This window comes from Schistocerca americana, chromosome 4, assembly GCF_021461395.2.
Source record: "Schistocerca americana isolate TAMUIC-IGC-003095 chromosome 4, iqSchAmer2.1, whole genome shotgun sequence".
In the NCBI taxonomy this organism is placed as follows: domain Eukaryota; kingdom Metazoa; phylum Arthropoda; class Insecta; order Orthoptera; family Acrididae; genus Schistocerca; species Schistocerca americana.
In genome coordinates, this window is record NC_060122.1 from 435,919,262 (window position 1) to 435,937,687 (window position 18,426).

Genomic DNA, 18,426 nt, shown 5'->3' on the forward strand with positions numbered 1-18,426 from the left:
ATCGCTCATCCCTTAACTGAAATTGGCAAGCTTATAGACAAGTCAGTAACTCAGCTGCTATGATGTTTTACCTCTTTGAGCTTTATACAGGACAACAATTTCATGGCCTGAAGGTGTAGTAATTGCCTGGCTTGGCCTGCTGAGGAAACTTCTTTCTGGTGTGTAGCCAGGAATGTGGTGCTAGCCTTATTGATGCCAGTAGCATGCCAACATACTGTGTCCACTAGCTGCCTCTGGCTTCTGATATGCTTTACTTCTAGGCTTCCACAGAAACCCGAAAAAGCCATCAGGGCCCCTACAATGTAAAACATCCAACTTACCATTACAGCAGCAGAATTTCATGAGAGAAAGTAGATGTTGCATCCAGAAGCAACCATATGTCGGTACTATTACAAATTTGTTGTACAAGTCAACGACGTCACCCAACTTGTGTTAGGGGAAACGGATAACTCAGTAGCAACAGTGATCAACTTAACAGAGAGACAGATGTGAGCTCTTAGTTACAAGAGACATTAAAATTCCCATGAACAGAAGTGCTGACGTATCTGTCTTAGAAGTATCCTGCCTTTTATAATTCAGAACAGATGACTGCTACTTATATGCAAACTTGACAAACAAGCCAGAAGTCAAAAACATTCTGAATAATCATTTTTTAAATGTTGTAAAGAAAATAGGATCTAAATGTTCATTAGAAGAAGCGAGGCAGTAAATGGAAGAGGCCTTACCCACACAATTTGATACAATTGAAATTCCACCCACCTCTCCTTCTGAAATTAGGAAGATAATAAACTCTCTCAAGAATAAAAGCTCACATGGAATTGATGGCATTTTCAGCAGGATGATAAAAGCTTGCTCCCAAGAGATAGCCTAAGTGGGATTCTTAGCCACATACGTAATAGCTCTCTGAAGCAGGGTATTTTCCCAGATAGACTGAAGTATGCCATTGTTAAACCACTGCATAAAAAAGGGGATAAATCTGATGTCAACAACTACTGCCGAATCTCTCTTCTGACTGCCTTATCCAAAATTCTTGAAAAAGTAATGTATTGTAAAGTAGCTTCACACCTTTGTAAAAATAAAGTTTTAACAAAATGTCAGTTTTGTTTCCAGAAAATTCTTTCAATGGAAAATGCTATATATACTTTCACTAATGAAATGTTAAATGCTCTGAGTAACTGGAAGTCACCTGTTGGGATTTTTTGTGGTCTCTCAAAGGCTTTTGATTGTGGAAATCATGGAATACTTCTAGATAAGCTCAAGTACTGTGGTATGAATGGGACAGTGCTCCAATGGTTTAAATTGTACCTAACTGGAAGAGTGCAGAATGTTAAAATAAGCAGCTCACATAATATGCAAAAAAACTGGTGATTTCTCAAACTGGGGAACAATCAAAAATGGGGTGCTGCAAGGTTCGGTTTTGGGTGCTCTGCTGTTCTTAATATACGTTAATGACTTGCCACTCTATTTTCACAAAGATGCAAAGTTGGTACTTTTTGCTGATGATACAAATATAGCTATCACACCCAACAGACAAGAATTAACTGGTGAAATTGTAAACAATGTTTTTCAGAAAATCATTAAGTGGTCCTCTGCAAATGGGCTCTCAATAAACTTTGACAAAACACACTATATACAGTTCCACACAGTAAATGGAATGACACCATTAATAAATATAGACTTCGATCAAAAATCGGTAGCTAAGGTAGAATATTCAAAATTTCTAGGTGTATGCATTGATGAGGGGTTGAACTGGAAAAAACACACTGAAGATCTGCTGAAACATTTGAGTTCAGCTACTTATATTATTAGGGTCATTGCAAATTTTGGCAATATACATCTCAGTAAATTAGCTTACCAGGCCTATTTTCATTCTCTACTCTCGTATGGCATCGTATTATGGGACAACTCCTCATTGAGTAAAAGAGTGTCCTATATCATTATGCACCCCTGTACAGTGTATGATTCACAGGACCAATAAATATACAATACAATACATTGCACAAAAGCATGTTATCAGAATAATTGCTGGAGCTCATCCAAGATCATCCTGCAGACACTTATTTAAAGAGCCAGAGATCTTCACTGTAGACTCACTATATATATTCACTTATGAAATTTGTTAGTAACAATCCGAATGAATTCAAAAGTAATAGCAGTGTACATGGCTACAACACTAGGAGAAAGGATGATCTTCACTACTTAAGGTTAAATCTAACTTTGGCTCATAAGGGGGTAAATTATGCTGCCACAAAAGTCTTTGGTCACTTACCTAATAGCATAAAAAGTCTGACAGATAGCCATATAGCATTTAAAAGGAAATTAACAGAATTTCTTAATGGCAACTCCTTGTACACATTAGATGAATTTTTGGATATAGTAAGTGGGTAATTTCCCCAAATCCCACCAAAAAAATTTAAAAAAATGTAGTGTCATGTAATATTTTGTGTTATGTAATATCTTGTGTAGATATATTCTATTAGCCTGACACGTTCCACATCATTATGAAGTGTCATACACATGATCTATGGAACAAATACTGATCTAATCTAATCTAATATGCTGTAAATGGGTCATCCATACAAACTTAGGATTTCATAACACTTCCAATCAATTTTTTATCTCCAGTGCAGTTCATCTGACAAATCATTGTTGTCAGCATGCTTCATCCATTTATTGGAGAAAATTTTCTATATTTTGATCTTTGTCACTAGTTCATATCCTATGATGAGCATCACATACTTATTGAAGCAGACGGTTATAAGATAACTGCATATTCGTGTGAATCCCATATGGATAAAGGAGAAGTTATCGCATTCAGAAAAGAGAGATAAATATCAAAATGTGAAAATAAGTAAATTCTGTACGGGTAACGATATAGAAGCATATGCTTCTGAGATACTGTTGTAAAATGTAATATTTGTGATTGTTACAGTATTCAGGTTTCTGTTGATTGACTGGGAAATTTTCATGAATTACTGTGCTCTCTGCCAGACAAAGGAAAGGGATTATTAATTTGTAGTGATTTTAATGTAACTTTCTTGTAAGAAAACTAGATCTAGAGGTGCCGTTAGCCACTTATAATTTGGTGTTAGTCATAAATTTCCCTGCCTTAGTTACTCAGTGTAGCCAGAGAGAGACTGGTGGTAAATGGATTATTGGAACAGTTGTCCCATTATATACCTTAATTATTCCATGTACAGCTCAGGAACAGTGAGGCTGATTAATGGAAAAAACTACTGAAGATTTTACAGAAATATTCAAAATTGTTTATTGAAATGAAGTTTAAAATTAGCCTAATGCTAACTCAAAATTAAATATATTTTTATCGAGTTTGTATCCATATTTGAAAGTAGTTGTCCTAAGATGATAATTAAATGTAATGATGGTAAGTTATTAAAGAAACCATTTGCCACATCACAACCACAAAAAAGAACTTGTATGATATTCCCACAACAAGTAATGACACAGAAATGCTTTCCTACTGTTTATAGTACTGTAACATATTAAGAATAGTTGTAAAAGAAATTCAGAAATATGCATGTATTGTTTGAAATTGACAGATCAAACAACAAAATAAAAACAGTATGAAATACTGTTGAAAGAGAGACAGGAAAGGAAGTCATAGATGATGGCATTGTTTCTGTTAAAGTGAGTGGGTGTGTTGTAAAATACAGTTCATGTTATTTTCAATAATTACCTTTTGAAAATACATGGGAAAATTGGCACCAATAGTCCAGAAGAGGGAGCAAGGTAGTACACTAAAGAAGCAATACAAAGGCAGATAGTGAATTAAAAATTGATCTCTCATAACCACCTAAAATGAGGAAGATCATCAAGACTCTAAAAAGTATAAATTAATATGAGGTGGATGATATCTCCAACAAGACACTAAAATGATGTGGCCCTATAATATGTGATGTTCCTAGTCAAAACATAACCAACTTTTGGGGCTATGTTTCAGTTACTAAACTTATTAATTGTCAGAGAGATGATTGAGGTGTATAACTCAGATTTTATATAGTTCTTCCACCTAAAATGTCATCTGGGTTCAATTTTATGTAGTAAGGCAATTTGCATTAAGTTCATGTAGCTGAAAGCCACAAAATACTTCTAAAATGTTTATTGTATCACAACACACGTAAAACTGACATGAGTTTAGTATCTAAAGACTGATGCAATACTGCTACTGCTGTGGGTGCTTATATAAGATACTACAATAACATGATCACTTGACATAAAACATAATTGAATTTACAATAGAAACTTGTATCCTTTCACAAAACTAGTTATGGAATTTAACTTAACAGATCATGAAATTACCTCTGATACAGTTTGTAAAGCAAAATATCACAGTTTTCAGATTGTCATGTAGAAGAAGTTGTAATTAGATGAATGACGAACATCAACTTCACATAACGAGGGTTTATTCAGCACTTCAACATACAAGAGTGCAGAGCAAACTGCCTCTGGCCATAACACATAGTGTATATATACAGTTACATAGCATTCCAGTACAATGATTCTTGACATTTGTGGATACTTCCAGAATGTACTAGAACCAAATGCAGAAATTAAAATTTTACAGTTCAGGTGAGTTTTGGACTCATGACCCTCCATGCAACAGTCTAGTATCATAACCACTACACCACAGTGACGGTGCTGCTCAGCTTCTTCTGCAACATTGCTCCCTCCTTAAGAAAACAGCGTCTCAGTGTTACGTCCTCCTAGTCTGGGAAGGAGTCATCGGTCCTGCATACTCTGACTCCCGATGACTGATGTTCGCCCTGGCAGTGATCTTCTTAGAATTTTGTTTGCTGCTAATATCTTCATCACTTTTCCACTTGTTGCCTGTCGCTGGAGCTTCAAATTTACCCTGGGTTGCAGGATCCGTATAGGGCTTCATTCGAAGGATGTGGACTGAATCTCTGATCTTCCATGGTCTTGTGTTGGGGTCAAAATCTTCAACTTTATAAGTAACATCAGACAACTGTTTTACAACCTTATAATGTCCAAAGTAGCGCCTGAGAGCTTCTCAGAGAGACCAACCTTCCGAACAGGAGTGAAGATCCAGATGAGGTCACCAGGCTGGTAAAAAACAGGGCAGTGTTTGGCATCGTGCCTTTGATGATTGTTTTCTTGAGCCTGCAGCTTGCAGGTGTGTCACACAATTCCTTTAGAACATCTAAGCACATTTGTTTAGGAACCACTGGCAGCCACCTCTTTCCAAATGGATCAAAGTTTTTCTTGCAAAGTAATCCATTAACTACCTTAAATTGTCCTTTCACATCCTCTGACCAATTTAAGGCAAGCATAATTTGAGATATCTTGGTGTCCTCCTCCTGCTCGGCAGAGAGAACCTGGAGTGCAGTGAGACAGTCACTATCTTCATCAAACTCATGATGGTTTTGCACAGGGTTTCTTGAGAGACAGTTGGCATCTTGGTGTTTTCTTCCACTTTTGTACATTATGTTAATGTCATACTTTTCAAGACGTAGTGCCCACCTGGCAAGTCATCCTGTTGGACCCTTAAGACCTGTCAACCAACAAAGTGGATGGTCTGTAACAACTGTGAATGGCCTTATACAGAGATACTGTCGAAATTTGCACATGGCCCAGATCACAGCAAGACATTCTCTTTCTGTAGTTGAGTAGTTTCTCTCTGTCCTAGAAGCATAAGCTATAACCTTCTCTTTTCCATCTGAAATTTGCACCAGAACAGCACCGATACCATACCTACTGGCATTTGTTTGTAGTTCTGTAGGTGCTGTCTCATCATACAGACAAAGTACAGGGCCAGTCGTCAAGAGCTTTTCAAAGCACATTGAAAGAATCTTGTTCAGCACCACCCCAGATAAATTTACCATTGGCTTTTAACAACTCTTGGAATGGCCTGGCTTTAATACAAAAGTCTTTGATAAAATGACGTTAACAAGAACATAATCCGAGGAAGAGCTTCTCACATCTCTAATACTTTTATGATTAGGAAATTCCATTATAGATCTCACCTTTTCTGGGTCTGGCCACACATCTTTGTTTGACACATAGTGTCAAAGTATTTTCATTTCTTTTGCTCCAAGGAGACACTTTCTTGGATTAAGTTTCAGTCCATCTTGTTGGAGACGCTTAAGAACGACCCTCAATTTTTTTGTGTGTTCATCAAATGTCTCTGAGAACACTACACTGTCATTTAAATAACAAAGATACATTGGCCACTTCAGGTGCTTTAGAATACTGTCCATCATTCATTCAAATGTTACTGGTGCATTACACAAACCAAAACAGGCCCTCAGTGGTGATGAATGCAGTTTTCTCATGATCAGCCTCATCTACTTTGATTTGACAGGATCCTGAGTACATGTCAATGGTTGAGAAAAACTTAGCCCCCTTCAGACAATCTAGTGTATCATCAATTCATGGAAGAGGGTAAATATCCTTTTTAGTTATCTTATTAAGCTTCCTGTAATCAACACAAAAGTGCCAACTGCCTTCCTTCTTCCTGATGAGAACCACTGGTGACAACCATGGGCTCTGCGAAGGCTGAATGATGTCATTCTTTATAATTTTGTCTACCTCGTCGTGAATTATTCGACGTTCCATTGCTGACACACAGTATGCTCTCTGGCTTATTGGTTGATGGTCTCCAGTGCTGATCCGGTGCCTCACTATTGATTTGTCTAGTTTGCTCTTCACCTGTGGATTGAAGCATTCATAGAACTCTTGAAGAATGGCAAGTAGCTTCTTCTGTTGTTCCTTAATGAGATCTGGTGATAGTTGAGCTAGAAGATTTGTCTCATAGTGGTAGCGCCAATTTCGTCCACAGACTCGGCATGGGAGGTTTCTATGACACTCAGCTGTTCAGCAATTAACGGCTCAGTGTTTGTTATGCACATGCATCATGGAAGGATCTGTGGTTCTCAGTGACAGTTAACTATCCGCAATTCACCAAATCTGTTCTTAAACGAGACGACAGAGGCTGGGATGACCAAGTTATTCTTCAGTGTATGCTTCTCTTACATTCCACTACAAGATCCATGGGTTGATGCATGGCATTGATGTGTGCTAAACTACTTAAAAATTGTGTAAAAAGTTTGAGTCCCATTTAGAAAAAAATACTGAAAGTGGACAATTGAAATGCAATGTCTTAATAAAACCTCATTGATGACATAAATTCCCTCTTTCATAAACAAAAATCCATAAAACTCTGAAAGTGGATAATTAAAATGCAAAATATTAATAAAGCCTGACTGTTATTACAAATTTCCTTTTCCACAACTACAATACCAAATTAATGGACAAATTTAAAGGGCTACCCTGTGAAACTAAAGATTTGTGACAGTAAAATAGTGGGCTATAGAAGTAATGCCTCTCTGTTTAGACCATCAAAATTTGCCAAGAGACACGTATTGCACATCTGTCTGCAAATTCAAGACAGAATCAGGGAATCTTATGAGAGCATGGTGAACCTCTGTTTCTTCTAGAGTATTAAACATTTGCTTTCCAAATGTAGCATCTGCATATTCTTTTGGATGTTGGTTATAAGGTGACCAGTTTTATGCAAATGCACACTTGGTGCCAACTTTGAGCTGGAACCATTATCATTATCTCTAAGTGGGTTCTGAAGTTTCTTCCATTCTGTCCTATATATGTAGCAGTGATAAAATATATCTGTGATGACTTAAATTTATCCTGTGTCACAGTCTCCCTATGCCAGAATTTTTGGCCATTATTCTTTGGTGGTGTAAAAAGCCATAGTTATATCCTTCACAAAGAAATATCTGCTGATTCTGCTGAAAATATTACCATAAAATGGTATCCTATAGAATTTATTTTCAGCAAAAAACCTGCTCATTTTAATCACATGAAACACAGCATATAAATAACCAAAATGTAATCTAAAATGCATAAAAGCTATAGTTTTTTTTTAACTACAGTGCTCATCTAAACCTCAGAATGTGCAACTCTCTGCAACCTTTACATCCAAGCTTGAACTAATGATAACAACAGACATATAATTTATTGAATGAATGACATTTTCTGCTATAAACAAATCCTATAATGAAAATTTCTTAATAGCTAGCTAATTAGTTTCATTTTCCATAGATCATTAGTATAATTAATTGCAAAGATGTGGAATTAAGCATTTTACTTTCACAGTACACGTTCATGTGTAAATATGGCTATGCACTGACCATTTAGAAAGAGATTTTCTTTTATTTCTAATGTTTTATTTTTTCAAATACATTTGAGTTAGTAATTCTCACTCACCACCTTTTACAGATTACGAAAGTAGCAATTCTTCTACAGATATTATTATTATTGTTATTATTAATATTATTATTATTATTATTATTAATATTATTATTATTATTAATATTATTACAGTTATTCAACATTGAGTAATTAAATACAGTCCCTAGAAATAGTACAGTTTCAGGACATCATGCGGATTATTCTTTTGAATACATCAGTTTACAAATATAAAACTAAAGATTTATGTGAAATAATAAATTTTACATTTTTATATGCAAACAACAGTATTAAAAATATTTTTAATACTGGATCGAATGTGAATTACTTAAAACTATGAGCTTGAAATACTTGCAAGGCTACTTTTCACATAGATAAAGTACTCATCTACATAACAGAATGGAATTCTATTAAAATTCTTTTTAGTTGGTCTTTTAATTTACTAGTAGGAAGGGCTGTGAGACTGTTGGTAGGGCGTTGGCTAGCTGCAGCCCAGCATGAAGTTCATTTTTTTTATTTCATAAGACTGTTCTGTGGCTATTCACGTCATATCTGAATTTTTGTCTTGTATCGTGCTTGTGAACATCACAGTTATAGTTTGGATTTATTGTTTTCATAAACAATATTACTTTCAATATCTGTACACCTATAATGATAAGCATGCCCAATTTTGGAAACAAATTCCAACATGATTCTCTAAGTTTGGTACTTCATGTAATTTTGATAACTTTTTTATTTTTTTCATTTTTTATTTTTTTTATTTATTTATTTTTGTGTCAATAATGCGCATACATCCATAAAATATTTGCTAATCATGTTTATAGCAAATGTTTTTGACAGTTTACAGGCTAAGACATCTTTGTGCATGTCACATTTGACATTGTCCTTGAGTGTGTGATTCCTAAGAATTTTGTCCTTTTTTTTCTTTTTTACACAGTTATTTCCAAAGGATAACTTCATACCAAATTCTGTTTGTTTGCCAATGTTAAATTCCATTATTGCAGCCTTTGAAGCACTTTTAGATGGTTTTCACTGAAAAACTTAACTATTCCAATTGTTACACTGTTGCACAGCACCCCCAGACTATTATAGGCTTTGTGTTTGCACACAATTGATGTATTGTCTGCATTCAATATTTTTTTAGGAGAACGGTACTATATATCATTAACATAATTCAAGAAAAGAAGGGGTCCCTATTTGAAACACCCACTGTTCATTTTAAACAATACAAATTTTATTGTGTTGCTCATACACAATTTTATTAACACATAGACACTCCCTCCAATAACCAGGTTCCACAACTAATCAACTAATACAATGATGTTGACGCAATCAAAAGCTTTTTCTAGATCAAGGAACACTCCACTATCATACTCCGTGTTCTTTAAGGAATATCGCTCGAATAAAATTTTTATCCTCTTGTATCTGGTGTGCCCAAAACTATGCTATCATACATTGTTTACCTGCTATGCTGATTAGATTGCTTATTTAAAAAGTTTATTAATGAAGTGTTATATATTGAAATGTCAGTAGTCAAAGCTATTACTCAACTATCTTTATGTTACTATATTGCTTGCTGTCTGTTTTTTCCTCATGTTTTTCATATGGTTACTGACATCATTACATTCATTATCAATTACATAGTGCCAACTAAATAATTATTTGTTTGGTACACATCATAATATATTCTGGTAGCTCTAATTATATGCCATCCAACAACACCCCACAGAGTTAAGTTGCTATTTTCATGTGGCTATTATTAGTTGTAATAGATTTACCACATTTATTCATCTTCATCCTTTCATAATTTATATAGTAATAAATGTATCAAGGAGTCTTATTGTCCGTAATTTCAGTATTAACTTTCCCAGTCAGTGATGTATCTGTATTTTTTATATCCCTATTGGTTCTATGCATTTCCTTTCACTTGGCATATTTAGTGGCAATGTTTTGTCACATTTGGCAGGTGAACCATATCATTCATTCTCAGTGCCACTATTCCTGTTATCTGGTTTCACCAGTGGTATACCTGTATGATACTCTTGCTTCCTCACAATGTCTGTCCATTGGATACTAGCACATCTGCACTGCTCGTATCACTGATAATTCAGTCATTGACGAATCGAGAGATCCACATGTCCCAACACTTCCACTAGCTATACCTTAAGTGCACATAACATCACAACCATATTGGTGATGTCTACTGGGCACAATGAGTGAGTGAGTGAGTGAGTGAGTGAATTATTTATCACTGGCTTACAGCACTGACATACATGCTTCATACGTGTTATTAGTAACATAAACTTTTTTTTATTAATGTTATGTTACCTTTTAACTATATTCCACAAGTTGGCTCCAAATGTCAGAAGAATTTGTGATAAGTTATCAATATCTAGCATTAATCTCACTTCAAAAATTTATTCTTTTCAGCCAACTTATGCTGTCTTGCCAAAATCGGGTGAAGCACAGCTGAGGATATTCAATGGTCTGGACACTCAGCTTAATGTATCATTAGATAATAACCTAAATAACGTCATAGAAGCACTTGGTGTGTGGGAGCTAAAGAATTTGCCTGTTTCTGGCAATCAGCAATATACAATTACCACAACAAATGGAAGTGTTAGCGAAAATGACACCATAATTGCCTATGAACTTCAGGTACTGTGACTGCTTGAAATCTGTGCTTTTAGTGATTAATGTTTAGATTTTATGACAAATGACAAGAGAGAATAGTTATTTTGTAAAACATTAGTGAGCTTGAATTTGTATATGATTTGTATGGATGAATAAGTCTCACAGAACAAATAAGGTATGTACAGCTTTTTGGAAATCAGGCATATGATGAAGCTTCTGTTAATCTCACAAAGAAAATAATGAAAAAAAAAAATCATTAAAAGTAAAGCTATTCAGAGATTATAAGTTTCACACAAAAAACAATCAGCTATTTGAAAGCAAAGATGCCTGGGAATTTCACCAACGTAATTTCAACTACTGTGTGCCTTTTGATCTCTCTTTATGGCACCTCTAAGTAATATTTGTTAGACTGGAACTGCAGAATGTCAGTTTTTGTAAGATTAAAAGTTAAGCTGTTTGACATGAACAAGTTGTACGCTTGTCCTAGTATAGCCTACTCCTGGTTGCTTCTGGTATGGATGTGTTTGGATCCTTTAGTAGGAAAGACTATTCACAAACAATTTAGTAATCAGTAGCCCAACTCGGCAACACCAGACAGTTACCTAATTATAGTTGAATGGGCCTGTACCTGGCTTATAGTAAATGGGTTATTCCCTGGTCTCATAAAGACTTAATATATTTTAAACATGTAATAACAAACCAAAACATAATGACCACCTAATTTAACAGTGTGTTGATCCACCTAGGCAATTCAGTACAATTATTCTGTGAAGCATAGATTTTATCAGTCCTTACTACATTCCAGAGGTATACAACAACTGATGTCTATGCACAGATCATCCAATACCCATAAACAACAGGCCTGTAGTGTGTGGGTACAGAGCTTGTGCCCGATACTGTCCCAGATTTGCTCCACTGGGTTAAGATCAAGCAAATTTGAGGTCCAAGACAGCAACATAAGTTCACTATTGTGTACCTCACATCACTGTAGCACTACGCTGGCCTTGAGACAAGGACAATTATCCTGCTGGAAGATGTCGTGGAATCAGAGAAGACGTCAAGCTTAAAAGGAATGCATGTGATATGCAATAATTTTCATCTAATGCACAGCTGTCATGGTGTCTTTGATTACTATTTCTAGTCCCATGTGAGCCAAGGTGAATGTCTTCCACACTATAATACTGCTACCAACAGTCTGCATCTGTGGCTTGGTGCAGGATTTGAGCAGATGGATGATGGCATATCTGATCAGAAACACCGACTTGGTTCAACGAGAATTGTGATTCATCTGGCCAGATGACACATTTTCATTGATCCATGATAATCTCTATGATCAAAGGCCCACTGCAATCATAACTAATGATGTCATTAGATCAGTATGAAAACCTTTAGGGTTCATCTACTGTGGAACCCAATTTTCAGCAAAATGCACTGAATGGAGTGCTCTGAAACACTTAGGTCTGCATGAGCATTGAACTCTTGGCATCAGATCACCAAATATTCATCTATACTGAGTGGGAAAGCCTCCATGTTCTGAGTCGAGTGAAGGACATCCAACATCTTGTCACCTACTCATGGTATAATCATCCTTTAACCACTTTCCACAGATGCTTATGATAGTAACATACAAAACAGTTGACCAGCTTTGCTGGATCTGGGATGCTCATTTTTAGGTGATTGGCCATAACAAACTGCCATTGGTCAGAATCACTTACGTCCGGTGTTGGAGCCTCTGTTGACAGTAGAATGAGTCCCCATTTGTATCTGCTCTGCTTATATAATTTTCTTGCCATGTCATGGGCCTGCAACACCGCCAGGTGACATTCAGTCTCTCAACTTTGAAACCCAGAAAATTACTGGTGCAGTTTTCATAAACATGGTGGATACTCAAGAGACTGTCAGTCACCATCCATTGTCATGGAAGGTATATGGGATAATGAAAGCTTATGATTTTACCAAAACTTACTTAGTTTCCTCCAAAACAGATTTTATGCTGAATTCTGGGTCAGCATAGTTGATGGAGGTATCAAAGAAATGGTTCAAATGGCTCTGAGCACTATGGGACTTAACAGCTGAGGTCATCAGTCCCCTAGAACTTAGAACTACTTAAACCTAACTAACCTAAGGACATCACACACATCCATGCCCGAGGCAGGATTCGAACCTGCGACCGTAGCGGTCGCGCGGTTCCAGACTGTAGCGCCTAGAACCGCTCGGCCACCCCGGCCGGCCATCAAAGAAATGACTTGCTGTAAGGAAGTGTTCTTTCTTCAGTGTTAATTAACATTTACACCCATGACCTGCCACTTCCAGCAAATACGAGGGCAGTTCAATAAGTAATGCAACACATTTTTTTTCTCGGCCAATTTTGGTTGAAAAAACCGGAAATTTCTAGTGGAATATTTTCAAACATTCCCGCTTCATCTCGTATAGTTTCATTGACTTCCGACAGGTGGCAGCGCTGTACAGAGCTGTTAAAATGGCGTCTGTAACGGATGTGCGTTGCAAACAACGGGCAGTGATCGAGTTTCTTTTAGCGGAAAACCAGGGCATCTCAGATATTCATTGGCACTTGCAGAATGTCTACGGTGATCTGGCAGTGGACAAAAGCATGGTGAGTTGTTGGGCAAAGCGTGTGTCATCATCGCCGCAAGGTCAAGCAAGACTGTCTGATCTCCCGCGTGCGGGCCGGCCGTGCACAGCTGTGACTCCTGCAACGGCGGAGCGTGCGAACACACTCGTTCGAGATGATCGACAGATCACCATCAAACAACTCAGTGCTCAACTTGACATCTCTGTTGGTAGTGCTGTCACAATTGTTCACCAGTTGGGATATTCAAAGGTTTGTTCCCGCTGGGTCCCTCGTTGTCTAACCGAATGCCATAAAGAGCAAAGGAGAACCATCTGTGCGGAATTGCTTGCTCGTCATGTGGCTGAGGGTGACAATTTCTTGTCAAAGATTGTTACAGACGATGAAACATGGGTTCATCACTTCGAACCTGAAACAAAACGACAATCAATGGAGTGGCGCCACACCCACTCCCCTACCAAGAAAATGTTTAAAGCCATACCCTCAGCTGGTAAAGTCATGGTTACAGTCTTCTGGGACGCTGAAGGGGTTATTCTGTTCGATGTCCTTCCCCATGGTCAAACGATCAACTCTGAAGTGTATTGTGCTACTCTTCAGAAATTGAAGAAACGACTTCAGCGTGTTCGTAGGCACAAAAATCTGAACGAACTTCTCCTTCTTCATGACAACGCAAGACCTCACACAAGTCTTCGCACCCGAGAGGAGCTCACAAAACTTCAGTGGACTGTTCTTCCTCATGCACCCTACAGCCCCGATCTCGCACCGTCGGATTTCCATATGTTTGGCTCAATGAAGGACGCAATCCGTGGGAAACACTATGCAGATGATGAAGAAGTTATTGTTGCAGTACGACGTTGGCTCTGACATCGACCAGTGGAATGGTACCGTGCAGGCATACAGGCCCTCATTTCATGGTGGCGTAAGGCCGTAGCATTGAATGGAAATTACGTTGAAAAATAGTGTTGTGTAGCTAAAAGATTGGGGAATAACCTGGTGTATTTCAATGCTGAATAAAACAACCCCTGTTTCAGAAAAAAAAATGTGTTGCATTACTTATTGAACTGCCCTCGTACAAGTACGAGGGTTGCCAGAAAGTAATGCACCACATTTTTTTTCTTCAACAATTCTTTACTGAACATAACGAGAATTACACACACACACACACACACACACACACACACACACACACACACACACACACACACACACACACACACACGGCTGGTGTTTTATCTAAACACCCTATTTTTCCACATAATCTCCATCCCATTCTATGGCCTTCCTCCAGTGCGAAACAAGGTCATGTATGCCCTGTCGTTACCAATCCCCATCCTGGTGACAGAGCCAGTGCTTCACTCTGTGAATCACCACCACATTGTCCTCAAAATGTCTTCCATGAATGGCATCCTTTAATGACCCAAACAAGTGGAAGTCCAAGGGGTCTATTTCAGGTATGTCTGGTGTGACAGCCATAGATGGTCTCCCCAACCACTGCAAATCATGGAGCTCCACTGAACCACCTCCTGATGACCTCACCCTCTGTGCCCAGTGACTAACTGTACTTCTATCAACAGTAGGTGCTCCATGGACTTTGCACAAGCATTTGTGAATATTTCTCACAGTTTATTTCTTTGCAGTGAGGAATTCAATGTGTCACATTGCTTGTTACATACATCACCTACAGGTGACTTTTGCAACTGTCTTGTAGCTATACTATCTGTTAGAAGTGACAGAAACTTGGCACACTCACTCGGGATACTTCAAATAATACGTACATAAGAGTAGCATTGACAGCTGCTTCACACCAGTCTTTGGACTGAATACTACAACAACAAAGGTGATTTTCAGTTAATTGAAGTTGATGGTACACTCAGCATATCAATGTTTGCAAATTGCTGATTGGCTGTCAGAGACATTGTAGAAGAGGTAGAGACATCTCACACGGGACAGAAATACTGAACATGTGTTGAGTTCCAGAGAAACATATTCCTCATTTGATGACACAAAAACAAAAAGAAAATCAGTTGAACGTTAGTCACAAACTCCTTCAACAAGCCAGTGACAGTGAAACATCCATGCAAATGATCATTACAGGAGATGATACCTGGTTTTATGGCTACAACATTGAGAAAAAAAGGTAAATCATCATAGTGGCTTGGCAGAGGATCCCTGTGCTCCAAGCAAGCACATTGAAATCTGATTTCACATGACAGAGCAGCTCAGTTTGTGGAAAGGGGCCCAAATCAATTGCTGCTAGTTGCACAAACATACAAACTATATTTGCTAAAAGACTTAATCATACATGCCCTAAAAAAAATTCAGAAACAATACGACTGTAGGCCAGAACACAAGTTATTAAAATTGCATTAAGGAATACACACAGCTGAAGGCCTCAGTTACAAGATAGAACAACTGAGGGCTTACGGCCTGAATAACAAGAACTGGAGTAAGAAAATTTTAAAAGGTTTTAGACAAAGACCTTTCAAATTTTAATTTAAGTAGGCCGAAGGCCTTGTCTTAAAATATTTCACATAAATTCGGCTGAAGGCCTTATCTTAAAATATTTCACATAAATTCGGCTGAAGGCCTTATACTGAACATGGGACAACTCAAGGCTTAAGGCCTGGGTAATAAAATTAAGATAGAAGAGAGAACTTTCAAATCTTCAAATGATTTTTCAGACAGCTGAAGGCTGTATCTTAAAATATTTCACATAAGGTTTGGCTGAAAGCCTTATATTGAACACTAAAACAAACTAAATTAATACATGGCTGAAGGCCTTGCGCAGTACTTGAGACTAAAGAAAATTACAATCCCAAACAATAGAACAATGGTGCTCAGAAGTGTTCCAAGGGTTGGCCTGGGGAGGAAACTCTAACAACAGTTTAGGTGAGACAGGCAGCCAAGCGTAACACTAAATAATTGGGTGGCAGCATGACCTAGGGACAGCTGACGAACCATCCAACAACCTAATCAATTTCCTTCCCCCCCAACCAACGGCAAGACAACCGAAAATATCAGTGAGGACAAAAATCCCAGCAGCACTACGTCTCGACAATTGGCATCTACACACAGTCAAGGCACAATAACCACTCAAAGACAAAAAATGAAAAACACCAAAGCTGTCAAACTACACACCGTGCCGGACAGCATCAACATGGCAAGGAAAAAACACTGCCGGAAAACTATACTTACGACCAGGGCGGATAACCGGAACATTAATGGCCACAAGGCAGGAGATACTGCTGGTGCCCTTCACTAATAAGTTACAATCATTTCAATAGGTTTGGTGGGCCACACACTTTTTCCTGCCCTTGCAGCTAGTGCCTCACAACTCCGACCGCGCATGCACACTGCCAGCGGCCCTGGCCTTACCTCATGCCGCGGAGACTTCCTCGCTGCTCTGTCACAACCGACCAACTGGCTACTCCAGTACACAGTCAGCATTCATCTGCTCATTGGAAATCACAGGACTACACACAGTTCCACATAAACACTTGCACCAAGAACTCTGACAATCCAAAAACCAATCCTTGTGGAACAACAAGGAGAAATGACAAGTCACACAATCACACAGAGAGTTTCCATAAGTAGTCAGCAACCAACTGCATGTTGTCCAATGAGATGACCAACCAAGGTCGTCCCCACTCAAGTTATGAGTGTTGGCAACGGTCGGGCGAGTCTTGACTGTCTGGAGCTCATTGCAGGTCCAACCCAATTCAACTCGATGTCTGTTCGCAACTCAGAGACATGGCGACCTGGGCACACTGGCTCAGTCCCGCCCATGCAGAGGTAACTCTTGTCCATTGGCAATGACATCTCTGCATGAGAAAGGAACCAAACCATGTCCGGCAAGATGACAAACTGACGAGGCCCAGAAACGGTCAAAAGATCAAATGCATGTCGCCCAATGAGACGACTAATCAAACGATCAACCAGCGGTCGTTCCCACCCCAATTTCCTTCTGTTGGACAGTTCATGTGTGTGGCCGGTGGTCAGCAAGTACTGGCAGTCTTTGCCTCACTGGCACTCCATCCCTGATTGAACTCCCGACAGATGATGACCCGGAAATACTAATGGTTGCTCCAGATATAGTATGACAGTGTACCGTATTTACTCAAATCTAAGCTGCACTTTTTTTCCAGTTTTTGTAATCCAGAAAACCACCTGCGGCTTAGAATCGAGTGCAAAGTAAGTGGAAGTTCTGAAAAATGTTGGTAGGTGCCGCCACAACTAACTTCTGCCGTCAAATATATGTAGCGCTACACAGGCCTGCTTTGCAGGCACAAAGATAAATGTACTGAAGAGACGTCTGCAAAGATTTTCAAACGAGAACATTTTTTGCCAAACTCTGATTCAGAACATCCTCTATCATACACAGTCTATTATTTGGTTCTTGTTGATCATTATCAAAGAAAGCGGCAGTATAAGTAACAACAAAAAGCAGTCTCTTGCCATTGTTTCGCTAATGAGGCGATAGCGCGCACAAAAGCAAGCCATGCCGGGGAGTGGCAACAGGTCATAAACGCTCATTATCAGAATGCGACAAACAATGCATGACACATTGAAATAATGCATTTTCAGCTTAGAGTGATGTAAACACCTATAACAAAGAGAACAGTACTTATCAGACCAAAAAAAATAAGCAGTCAATTCAATCCAGACGAAGCACGTGAAAAAGGAAGGGTACCCATATAAATATGGATGGAGCGCTACCTGGTAAAGCTTAACTGCTAAACTCATGACTCGAACCAAACTACTAAAGCTGTATCGTCAATCATTCGAACTAAATTGTGTCTCATATTACAATGGACCAACTTTGTTTCGATTTGGACGTGCGGCCTAAAACTTTTCTCTCCCTTTGAATTTCGAGTCTCAAATTTCAGGTGTGTCTTAGATTCGGAAAAATTTTTTTCCTTGATTTCGAGTCTCATTTTTCAGGTGCGGCTTAGATT

At 38.3% G+C, this 18,426-nt stretch overlaps 1 protein-coding gene across 3 annotated transcripts in view; it reads left to right on the forward strand.

Annotated features, from left to right (window-relative positions):
* The window catches only part of LOC124613181 (peptide transporter family 1), a 341,779-nt gene that overhangs the window by 289,312 nt on the left and 34,041 nt on the right, over positions 1 to 18,426 (forward strand). For all 3 annotated transcript variants that reach the window (XM_047141820.1, XM_047141821.1, XM_047141822.1), the window contains one exon: positions 10,678 to 10,905. In XM_047141820.1, the coding sequence (XP_046997776.1) occupies positions 10,678 to 10,905 (228 nt within the window). The remainder of the gene's footprint in view (positions 1 to 10,677; positions 10,906 to 18,426) is intronic.